Raw genomic sequence first — 12,271 nt, 5'->3', positions numbered from 1 at the left:
CGAAATGCCTGAAACAACATCATACCCATGAAGGGCTTGCCAGGCTGCTTCCCTCCAGGAGCCCTCTCTCAGCCAGTGCAAGGTGCTGTCCCTCCCAAGAAGCCACCAGCAAGGCTGTTGCATCAGGCTGCCAGCAGACAGGCACTCGTTGGGCAGGCAGCCAGCTGCCCCAACACCACCGGGGTAGTCGCACCAGCACCGAAAATATTTATGCCACCGATGACATCACCTCGTTGAGCTGACATACCTCTGGGAAAGCGTGCCAAAGGTAAACAAATACTCGATGTGAATGTTTGCCTCCCGCTAACAGAGCAGACACTCCCAACAGACCAATGTGCTCATGCACCTGCCTCTTGGCATCCCAGCCCCTCACCAAGAGCCCCCGGAGCGTGCCTCGATAGCTGCAGCGCAGAAAGACAGTCTTCCACGAGATGCCCAAGAGTGCAAACCCCCAGACAAGGAGAGAGGGCATCCCTATGCTACCTCTTGCATTACCCAGAGGATGCAAAAATGTGCCTGCTCCAACACGTAGATTTGCTCTGCTTCAGTGGCAGCGGGAAATGTATGTCCCTTCATATTAAAGACAAGAGTGAATTAAAAAGGACGTTTGATTTTACGATTGATTTCGCAGTGTCTCTCATTATTCGATTAGTGGTGAGTTTCTTACAGAGTCATCGCTTTAGGCTTATGCTAGTAACTTGTATTCCAGTCGGTAAAAGGTAAGGGGTGAGGGAAGTTAAATGCCCTCTTTTTCTGAGACATATCTGTAAAGAAGCAAGAGAATCACACCACTCAGAGGCCCAATTTACACCTTCACCTCCCAAAGCTTTAGACAAGAATTTAACAATAACAAGAAAGGACCTTCTAATTACCTTGTGAATCTGCTCCCCTCTGCCCCTTGATAACTGCAGATACAAATCTTGAAAGAGGTGAAGACAATCCCTCTATCTTCAGCATAAAAAAACCTAAACCACTATTTCAGATGCCATATGCCCATACAGCTTCAGTCCCTGAGGGTAGGTGATCATGGACTGTCTTGAGCAAGGAACCCAATTTCCCAATCCAGCTCCACTTGCTCTCCCAATGCAACAGCTCTGCCCCAGCAACCATCACAGCAAGGTCATTGCAAACCTGGTAACAACTACCATTTTCCCATAGGCCACAGAATGGTTTCAGAGGAACACAAGATTTTTAAATATGTCCAAAAGTGATGATTTGCAAAGCTGATAACAAAAAGTCAATACATGAAAAATAAAAATAAAATTTAAAAATACAATAAAAATAAAAGAAAATCCATCAGTCACCAGCAAACATTTTTCTCTGAACATGCAACAGTTTAAATAATTTTTTATCTGTTTCTTCTCATTTCACTGATTTCACTCAATCTTCATTATATTATATACCGTCTTCAGCTAAACTCAGTTTCTCTCTCTTCCTGTAGCTTGCTGCAAATCTCTCAAACTATCTGTACTAAACACCACTTTACTTTGTCTTCTCTTTTCATATTGTTTTGTTTGGGTTTTTTTCAGAGTTCTGTTAGCCCAAGGGTTTGGGAACTAATCTAAAGAGGGAAGTTAAACTTTTACACAGCTATGATGGGTGCCCTCCTAGTAGCTAACAAGATTCATCACCAAATATAAATGGAAGTGTTCTCCAAAACAAGACAAAGGTACTATAATGAGCTAGGCAGGAAGCAGGGTCTCCACTCTCTTCAAAAGATTAGTCAGTGTAAATCTTTTTGGCAGTAATGGTGGTTTTTTTCTAAGGCTGGACAATGACAACAACATTTACACAAAGCATGAGAATTCATGAATGTCTGGCAGTATCGTCCCTGAAATACAAACAAGACTATCTGTTTTTCACTCTACATTTTCAACTCAGTACCAGCTGGATTCTGCAAAAACATGGGTTAGTTCTGATACACCAGATAACCTCATCCCAGTCAGATCCCAGAAGTGAAGCATTTCAGAAGTAGCACCGGTTGTTACTAAACACACTCCTCCTTAGCTACGGAATGAATAACAACATCGCCTCAACCTCCCATGTCTATCCTGAGGCAGATACAAAAGAAAAGATATTAAAAGCAAGTAATAACAACAGTGGTGGAAAAAAAGAGTGCTACACAAGATTATTTCTCTGGGCTAAATCTTAGGCATTGTAATACTTCATCTACAACCATGCTCATTCAAAAGTCTGACTGTATTTACATGGGCTTGTATTTTTTGGATCCAGGCAGTGTGCTAGAAGGGTAGTTTTCACCATGCTTTCATTTACTGTCTTTATAGAAGTTAATGTATTAGTGACTAGCCAGTGAGGTACTAGAGAGCATCTACCTCAAGAGTTGGCTGCAGTATGATGCAAGTTGGCAGATGCCCTGGATCCCTCCAGTTTCACTGGGAGCAAGTTGTCTGTAAACACAGGCAGGAAAACTAATGTCAACCCAATCCACAACCAAAGCATATTCACCGTCTCACGACAGACAGGATTTTCTACCATGACCAACCAAGAAAGACCAGAGGCTGAGCTGGCTGTTGACAAAGGGCAGCTGTTGGCTAAAACAACTCATATCACCATTTCCTTTCCGCTGCTGGAGACACCTGGCTGTGCAGCCAGAGGTACCATAAGGTTCAGCTCAGCTCTGTCTGCGGAGTGACAAAAAGCATGAAGTCCAAGAAGAGCTCAGGAAAGAAAGGCTGTGTGTGAATGCATTAATAAAAGGAAGATAATTTTTTCATCATAGACTCATGGCAAAACACATTTGTACAGAAACTGACAATCATCCCACAAGTACACACATAAAGAAAGTGCCAGAATTGCATGTTTAATACTTCCACTACAAGGCAAGGTGACAGAATGCATCTTATTTATGCACGGCTTCAAAATTCTGGATAAGAAGTACCTACGCAATCTCAAAAAGTACGTGTCAAGTACCAATAAAAAGTATTGCCCATAAACTTCACATCTGGGACTGGAGTTGGCACTATTTGCTGCTTTCTAGAAAAACAAACAGGAAAAATGAGCTCCAAAACATGTCTCAACAAAGAAAATCCCAGAAGTATGGAGTGAGAAGAGAAACAGCAGTGGCATGGCTGTCAGGTTAAACCTCCTGAAGTCCAAGAGTCAACAAATTCTGTTGGGCTTACAGTTTCTGTAGAATAGTGTATTTTGCCACCATAATTCATACAGCAAAACTCTTCCTCAGTAGCACAGGGAAATCCATGAGATTTGTCTTGCTACTGAGACACATTCAAAGTCAAATTTGGTGGCATCACGCAGAGCAGCCAAGAGGAACAGAGGCTGCACTGCCAGGGTGCTTGGGGAGAAACGAGAACCAGCAGCATCCTTTGGGACAGGACAGGGAAAACAAGTGCTGAAGCCCATCACCTCTACTAAAAGCCTCAAAATGGCATCTCCATGTGAATGCAGGGCTTTTGACTAAAATCACCACTATGGTCCCCAGCTCTGCTCCACATTACCCCTCACTACTGGACAGGGTACAAATGCTGTAGGCTACACACTACACACTGCAAAATTTTAAATTTTAAACATTTGTGACTGTTGAATGTATTGCAAAGTGAGATGTGCCTGAGGGGGCTACAGTTTCCTTCATCTCCACACTCCATTCCTGAAGGGGAAAATTTCAAAAAATAACAATGCCTGTCCCATCCTAAGCATGCTCTCACTTTCTCTTTCTCTTGGTGTTTTTAAAGATGGTAAGTAGTTGTTTAGATTGTTTCTTCACCTTCTTCCTTTTCCTCTTCAGAAAAGGCCACATAATTTTTCTTCTCCAAGCCTAGAGACTTTACTACAACTTCTGGAAGGACTGTTCCTGAAATATTTAGACTTGTTGGTTATTAAATGCCAAATCTTGGCTGGCTGTTGATAACTTCCTATAACTTTTAATAGGCAGCTGAAGCATCTTTTACATCAGTGGATATCACTATTTCAATATTAGCATTGTTAATATTGCTAGTATTGCAATATTAGTATTGCTCAGCAAGACAAAGCTTGTTCTTTCCTATGACATTTAATTTATAAAGTAACTTATGGGGAATATAGGAAAGACATCACTGTTCCCACTGTTTGCATTTAGTATGTTTACAAAATTGGCCCAATTAGCAGAATCATTGAAAAGTGAGTACTAAATAATGGCTTAGATATAAAAATACTTACTATTAAAGTAAGCAAGTTTATTAGCATACCTACACATAAACAGCTATTAAACTATGTCTAGGAAAAAATACCGTTCCATCTGTGCTAACTTTGTGCATGTGTTTCACATGAAACTGTCCTATTCTAAAGACTCCTCACTTTACAAAAGTATCTTCTGCTTCCCAATCTTTGCAAGATACTCTTTTGAAATAAAAAGCTGAACAGTTATAAAGCATCTGCTTGTGTAAAAACAGTGATTCAGCAGGAAACATGTACTTGAAATACCCTTCATAAGAAAGGGCTTATTCAGGCAGGGACAGTTGGCAGGGCTATCTCAAGTCTCCACTTGAATGCTCTTTCTCCAGTTCATGTTGAAGGGATTCAGATGAATCCCTGAGAAGAAGCTAATCACCATTTTTATAGGCTGTGGAAAGCAGTTCAGGTTCAGAATTGCAAGTGCTTGTACCAAAAGCTCCCCCAGTGAAAAGCAAAGGGCCATAAGTTAATGTTCAACAGAAACTGGCAGATCTGCTACACTCGCTGAGCAATGTGGTCAGGTATGAATTGGAAGTGCATACATAAAGTAACATAAGTATGGTTGCTCAAAGTTCAGCTACAGCGTTTAACACACAATACACTAAAGAGAAAAAGGCAGGGAACACCTAACACATTAAATATTTTAGCTACTTCCGATCCTTCCACAATTTCTGCTCATGTGAAACACAGGAACAAAAGCTTTAGATCTAATAATAGGTGTATGCTGAAGTCAGCAAGCAACATTGTACATAACTGGAAGCAAAAATTGCCATAGTCTGTTGAAAGTATCTTTATCATCAACATAATCAAGACATACCACCAGATTAATTTGCAGTGGTCCTGCAAGTTGCTTCCGGATACAGGTTTACTCTTACATTTTTAACCAGTGTCAGTGCCAGCAAAGCTTTAATAGAAAGTAATGGATAACAAAGTTTTGTGTAAGAGTAGAAAAAAACCAAAGTAAACAGCGGCCATAGAACTTAAAAATCCATTTCATGTTAATAATCTAGTCTTCCTATTTATGATGTGACTAATGTGACTGCATGGGAGCTAGTTCAGACCATGTCATAACTCCCATTGAAGCTCTTTGTGTTGTACTTTTCTATGTACTACTCATTAATCAGTTACTGGACTATATGCCAGCTCTTAAAATACTTGTACTTTCAAGTTCTTGGATAACAATGTATATGTCATATGCTATGAAAGAGTGTAGATGTGCACACTTGGACAGGCAGAACACACAAAACATGACACCATATCATGCTTATGGTCACTTCCATTTTCAAAAAGGTACCAAAGCAGCAGGTATCATGTCTGTAAAGCACATTGCTTCCCTCCAACATTGCAAAAAGGCAGAAGTGCTATAGCCTAGCACAGCATTAAAGGCCACCTTTGGGCATTTAGATTTCAGTTCTTAATCTGCACCACTAACGTAACAGCATCAAGATTAATAATGTACTATATACTTACTTCAGCAACAAAATTAGAAAGATTTTAGAAATCCTGGATTTGATTGCTGTCAGTCAGCTGACACAGAAGAAAAATCCCAAACAATTTGTGGATGCATAAGTGATCTTTACTTCAGAAAGTATTGGGAAATGCGTTAACTGAGTCTTGCTTTAGAAACAGTACTCCCTATGCAAAATTTTCTTCAAAGACAGCTGTTTCCTAAATTAATTTGGACCACCGCATACAGACATTTGTTTTGAAGTGGCTGAGACAGAGCCACATGTCAGGTGACACTGTATGGATCCTTCTGCAGTACAACAATACTGATAGAGGAAAAGAAGGATCTGAAAAGGAAGTAGGAAAATGTCAGGCTGCAAAGCTGGCATTTTGCCATCAAAACACAGTATTACCTATTTCTTCTATAAATGTTCAGACTTCAAAAGCAGCAGCAACACATACTATAAAGCATGAAATCAAACCACACAGCATGTGTTCCCCCCCCCAAAAAAATCCCTTGATTAAAGGGGAGATATTTACAAATAGCTTCAGAAGTCACCTGTATAGATCTTCTCCAGGATTTGCACATCCCGAGATAGGTGAAAGTAATGTAACAGTACCATTCTAAAACAAATGAAAATCGAATTTATAAACTCTGCTATATGCATGCAAGCATATCACAACACACTGCCTGGGTTACTGCAAGTTTTAGACTGGATTACATTGCAATTGAAAACAAAGCTTCAAAAACACCAGAAGACTTGGAGCGTGGAGAGGGGAGCAAGTTAAAATAAAATCCTCATTACATTCTGGGACTTGTTTGTGAAACTTAAATGGTCTTGATAATCTACGAGTCATGAAATTCCAGTCTTGATGTCCTTGAAAAATAAAAAATGCCGGATTTTAAAGGACAAACTCAAGCATGTCATATTTGGCAAATATTTTAAGTAATACGTCTGTAATCTTTTTTGTTTCAATAGTCTTGTTCTGACTGCATTACTATTAGCTGTTGCACTGATGAAACAACATTTGAAGATGACCTTCAAGGACTTGGTTTCAAATTAAACCATCAGGAACCCCGAGGGTAAAAGGGTTCACTGGTTAAGACAGCACTCTCTATAATAAATTATTTCAAACCTAAAAAAATAAAGCTAAGCTGAACAGTCTCTGCAATAATAGTAACTGTTGCCTTTTATGCATCTGAACAGACAGAAATCAGCAAAGACAGACCTTTAAGATTTATTTTAACTTTTTATATGTACTCTTGTTGATGTACAGAAGCTAAACTATTACGCTAGCATTACAACTTCTAGTTCAGGACTTCCTTTTCCCAAATGATCTGAATTCTATCATGGAAAGCAAATAAACATGCTTTTCTTTTCTCCTACTGCAGACATTGAGCCAGAGCCCTGAATCCTTCTTATAGCAACAGAAGATTTTTTTAAATATAACTTTAACATTACAAATGTTGAATTCCATTTCAGTACTTCTCTCCTGCCCCCTCCTGTCACCCTGCCTAGTAATCCCATTATGGGCTGCAAGGCTTGAGATGCATACAGGTCCTTCGTCATATTCACTTGCAGCTCAAAGGACAGTTGTGACAAGAAACAATTTCTTCGGTTCTCCTCCTCCAACCATCCAGAACATTTTTTCCCCCAATGAGGAAAATGGAAATATGGAGGTCAAAACGCATCTGCATTCCCTTGAGAAGCCTGGACTTCCACCCACTGTTCCTTACCTTGGTGATTCAGGGAGATGCGGTTAGATGGTTCTTGGAAACCCGGTTCCACCAGATCCCGCCGACCATGAGCTGAAGTCTGATCTACATTGTCCTAAAAAGAGAGGAGCAGAATATCTTATCAAAATCAGGCATTCTGTGATTCCTATAAGCTACATTACACAAAGTCAAACCACCTATACAAAGCAAAAAAACCCCTGCCATACCTCTGACAGGAGAAATCAGTGTCAGAGAAGGTGGGAGGGGCAGATCATAGGGGGACACAAGACTGTCACATTAATACCTGTGGCATGAATCCAGAATCAATGACATGCTGTTGGTTCATTTGTACACAAGTTTGCATTTCAAACTGAGAAACAGTGACGTAAATGCACTTCCTAGTTAACAAAATTTTCTTACATCAAATTATGCGGAGGCTTGGGGCTTTGTTTTCTCTAATTCCAAGTCTGTGGCTTAGGGTTTTATAACTAATTAACTGGACTGAAACAGATTCAGTAGTGAACTACTAAACCTCAAGAGGAATCAGAAGTTCAGTTTAGATAAACATCCATGCCTCTGGATGCCAACCTGTTGTTTTTTTCATACTAGAACTCTCAAAAGATCAGGTTTCATGAAGTTTTAACACAAACTGAATTTGGCTCAGTCTAAAACACCACAGTTTCTCACAGATCTTGCCAAAGAAGACAACTAGGAGAAAGCAGGGGAATTGAAATATAAACAAGAATATAAGAAAAGCAAGATAAGTCACATTTTCAAAGTATGAGAAGGAGATTTAAAGCAAGTACATAGTTTTACTAAGTTGGCATACCTTTGCATATACCAGTTAAAGGTGGGTATGGAAAAGTGCATCAAGTTGACTGCATTGATATATCACCCACCATAAACTGCTGCAGTGATATACGTGACTATATACACAATCCTGCTGTGCCCAAAGTGTGGGATAAATATACAGTGGCATCACCCACATTTATGTCAAAACATAGGAACCACCTTCATGGCAAATGACATTGTAATTATGGCAGAGCAATAACATGCCCACAGTAAGTGGCAATTCAACTACGTGCAACCATGAACTCTCAGCCCAGCACTTCCAGTTTACAGAATATAAGCTAATACTCAAAAACATAATGGATGTAGTGTTTGGGGCTTAGAATTGCATATAGTTATACAGTATATGAAATAAATTATATTATCTCTTCATCAGAGAGACTGTCTTAGCAAATACTTGAGCTTTGATTCAAGTACTCAAGCACCACTCTACTGTCTTCACCATCAGGGATCAGTTCAAGACCCCACAGGCATTTAGAAGACAAAAGCTGCCAACAGTGGTATGACTAAGGAAGGATTTTATGAGTAAACAATATATGATAAGATACAAATGGCATACATCTATGCCAGATACAACTGGAACCACTCAGATTTCTGCCTCCATATTGACTATCTCCACATATTGCTCTTCACATTCTTCGCACTGGTTTTCAAAACACTGGCTGTTGTTTCATGAGCCACATCTCCCTTACCTCACAAGTTTTTGTAGTTGCTTCTTAGGAATCAAATAACCCTCCCCTAACAACATCAGACCTTCTGTCAGCACAACTATCTTTGTTCTTACTTTCTTGAAACTGCAGTATTTGTTAGCTCTTTCACTGGAGCTAGCTGAACATGTGTGAGGAACAAGCAATTCATGAGGTCCTGTCTCTGTCAAATCCCTTGCAACTGCAGGGTATCACATTCCAACATTACTAGTGCTTTTGGAGCGCTAATCATTCTCACTGGATATATCTCATTTTCTCTGGGACACCACACAGCCATCATTGACCTGGCTCACATCATCTCAATTTTAAATTTCAGGCAGGAAGTTTGGGACTTGGAACACAAGAAGGCAGCTGGAGAAAGGACATACAAAATTATGAGTCTGTTCCCCAGAAAATTAAGTGTAATTGATTCAAAGATGCCAAGGGCAACAGGGAGGAGGAGATGCTTATCTAGGAAAATTTTCAGTCAAAACCTAAAGCTGAAGCTGATTGCTCTCAGTACAAAGGCTAAGAGGTGAGCATCCCAGGCATGGAGAACTCAGCAGAACATCCCTCCCTAGCAAAGAGCTTTTCTCTGTGCATTTCTCTCCATGCAATTCAACATGACAAATTTTTATGGGGTAGCTAAAACCCCAGAGATGCAGTTTAGCACTATCAGTTCCACTTCCCAGGAACAAGTCCCAGTGTCCAATGCATAGATGTAGTTACATACTGCCTCTTGTCTGGGAAGAACAACAGGGCATTCCAAGAGAAATAAAAGCTGGAACAAGAAAAGTAACAAATAGCTTAAAACTGGTTATCTAAATGTGTTTGCAGTTGCCCCAACACATACAACTGCAAGGCAAGATTCATGCAGTGCTATGTATCAACAAAGGTGAAATGGGGCTGAGATGCATCATTTTACATTTGCATTTCCCACAGCAGTAACACATAAACACTTAACTGAAAAGACCTTATTTAAGGCTTACATCTGGCTCCAAGCCCTTAACTCTTCAATTAAACTGTATTTTTATTTTTTTTTTTTAGCTAGCAATTGTCAATAATTTACAGGAATAGGATACACCCTCTCTGGAATCACCTTACATCTGTACCAGAAGATGCTGAGAACCACAGGCCTCACGAAGTTAAGCCAAAGCCATGGTCAAAGTTTTCAGAAGCAGACATTATAGTGACTAATGACTGCTGGTTGCTGCCCTCATAAAGCTGATGCCCCTGACTATTTCGTTTGGTGCAAACACCTGCTTAGAAGGTCCGGAGAGTTCTCCTTCTGCTTGAGCAAAGCAGGGAAACAAAGGTTTCCTCCGGACACTGAGGGCCAGCAAAACCCAGGTGCTAAAGCAAAGCAACAAGCCGTGCATAAACAAAGCCACACCTGTTACAGCAATGCAGGCAGTGGAGGGGAAAAGGTAAGGGCGGTGTGGTTTAAAGAGCTAAGGGTAGTTTCACATGACCCTCCAGAATCTGTTTGTGTCCGTTGTGCACAGACAAACACTGGCACTCGGCCAGATGCAGCTGAGATCAGACACTGGAACAAGGTTAAAAGAAGAAAGGGGAGGGGGGCAGGAAATAAAGTTATATAATTGCTCTGTGCCAGCAACCTTGTTGTTGGGCTCCATCTCAAGGCTGAGGTCATGGCCCTTAGCAAGGTGGGCACCTGCTTTGATCTATCATCATCCCTCCTGTCGTGACTGAAACCAAGCTTGAAGACATTTGTTTGCTTCATGGTTTAATCTCCAGCTCTCCCTCCTTTTCCAATAAATGCTCTCAATATGAAATTAAAGCATGTTACTTAACTTACTGGACCATCCAGCTTTTGTAGTATTTTTAGAAGCTAACTGAGCATTAGCCCTCCCTGACTTGTTTGCATGTACTATTTTCTCCGTCAGTCAGCATCTGCAACGAAGGATGATTTAATCAAGTGACTAGCAAGAGTGCTAGAAGGATCTGAAGCGGGGTTTATTTTTCACAGAGTCCTTTAAAATATTATGATTTCATATAGCCAAACACACCATCATTACACAAAGGTCACACTATGGTGTCCTTTTGCAAACCTATATTGCACTACACAAAAGGTGACATGCTTACATCGCATTAAGCGCCAAAGTCCACCCATAAGCAGTGTTATCTCTACGTATCAGTAACCAGGACAATCTGGATTTATTTTTCAATCTATAACCAAGCCTTTCAAGTTGCGCTCCCTCAACTATGACATATGCTTGCTGCTGTTTGTGCTAGCACAATAAGCATTTTAGTTATCAAAGAAAACATTAGATCTTATTTTTAATCAGTGAATCAGATAGTCATATACTATAGCAGCTCCACTGTCTGCACACGTGTTCTTAAATCACTTCTTCAGCTCCAAGTGCTACTGTTCCCACCTGCAGGTTAGCTCAGAAGAGTATTTATCGGTATGAGACAGTGTTATTAGGCTGACCAGTGTGTTGCTACTACTCTACTGCTGCTTCTCTCATCCTAATTCATTCAGCAAAGGTTATCTAGTCAGTCATTCAGGATAATCTTATGGGTAAATAGTGCCTAGAGAAGGGAGGAAGCAGATTCGAAAGCACAAATAATAAAGTATCATCTGTATTTCCCTTCTCCCTTGTTCTTTGCAAAGAAAGGGGCCTAACATTAGCAGACACTGAGCAGCTTTCTTGAGAAGTCTGGAAATCCCCTGTTACTGAAGGCTTCAACTTTTTCTAACTTCAGCAGTCACTGGAAGTTTACGAGATGAAGAAAGGCTACAAGTGGCAGCACAGCTTCTCGGAAGCTCCTGGGAGCATGGCCAGACTGAGGATGGCCAGACCACCAAGATGACAGTCCCTGGTTTTGGATTTACTGTAGCTGTCTGCAAACCCACACTGCCGTGCTCCTGAACAAAAGGTTCAATTGAGCAAGAGTCACGCGTACTCATGCCAGCAGTCCCACAGCGACAAATTAAGATCATGACATACTTCTGATGTTTGTACACTGTCCAGCACAACAGAAAGTAAAGTCAGACGTGCTGACGGGTCTAACCGTGGTTTAGGAGACTATCAAGGCAGATACACCTCTGTTTGCACAGAGGCACTCCTGCCTTGCCTGCCCACTTGGCAGAGCTCATTCACCACACCAAGGTAGAGGTCTTAAAACTAGTTGAGCGTAAAGAGAAAATTAGCCAAGTCATTGTTTGAACCACCTTAGCTTTACTCTGTTCAGGCAACTTGTGTAAAGCAAAATGAAGTACTTCGTGCTAGTACAGACAAAGGAAGCTATTGCAGAGTGTTCAAGTGTAAGTGGTTTCCAAAAAAGGCAATTACAAAAATTCACTGAAGAAGTGTCCATCAAGGGCTGTGAAAAAGCACACAGCTCCAGGCTTCTGGAG

The 12,271-nt window shown here is 40.7% G+C and overlaps 1 protein-coding gene across 6 annotated transcripts in view; it reads right to left on the bottom strand.

Annotated features, from left to right (window-relative positions):
* GRB10 (growth factor receptor bound protein 10) overlaps positions 1 to 12,271 on the bottom strand; it is a 145,138-nt gene that overhangs the window by 76,450 nt on the left and 56,417 nt on the right. For all 6 annotated transcript variants that reach the window (XR_010431839.1, XM_064660370.1, XM_064660344.1 and 3 more), the window contains one exon: positions 7,373 to 7,466. Coding sequence is in view for 3 of the 6 variants with exons in the window: in XM_064660344.1 (XP_064516414.1) it covers positions 7,373 to 7,466 (94 nt within the window). In the remaining 3 variants the exon portion in view is untranslated. The remainder of the gene's footprint in view (positions 1 to 7,372; positions 7,467 to 12,271) is intronic.

Source organism: Pseudopipra pipra, chromosome 1 (genome assembly GCF_036250125.1).
Source record: "Pseudopipra pipra isolate bDixPip1 chromosome 1, bDixPip1.hap1, whole genome shotgun sequence".
In the NCBI taxonomy this organism is placed as follows: Eukaryota; Metazoa; Chordata; class Aves; order Passeriformes; family Pipridae; genus Pseudopipra; species Pseudopipra pipra.
This window is presented reverse-complemented; position numbering and strand designations above follow the sequence as displayed.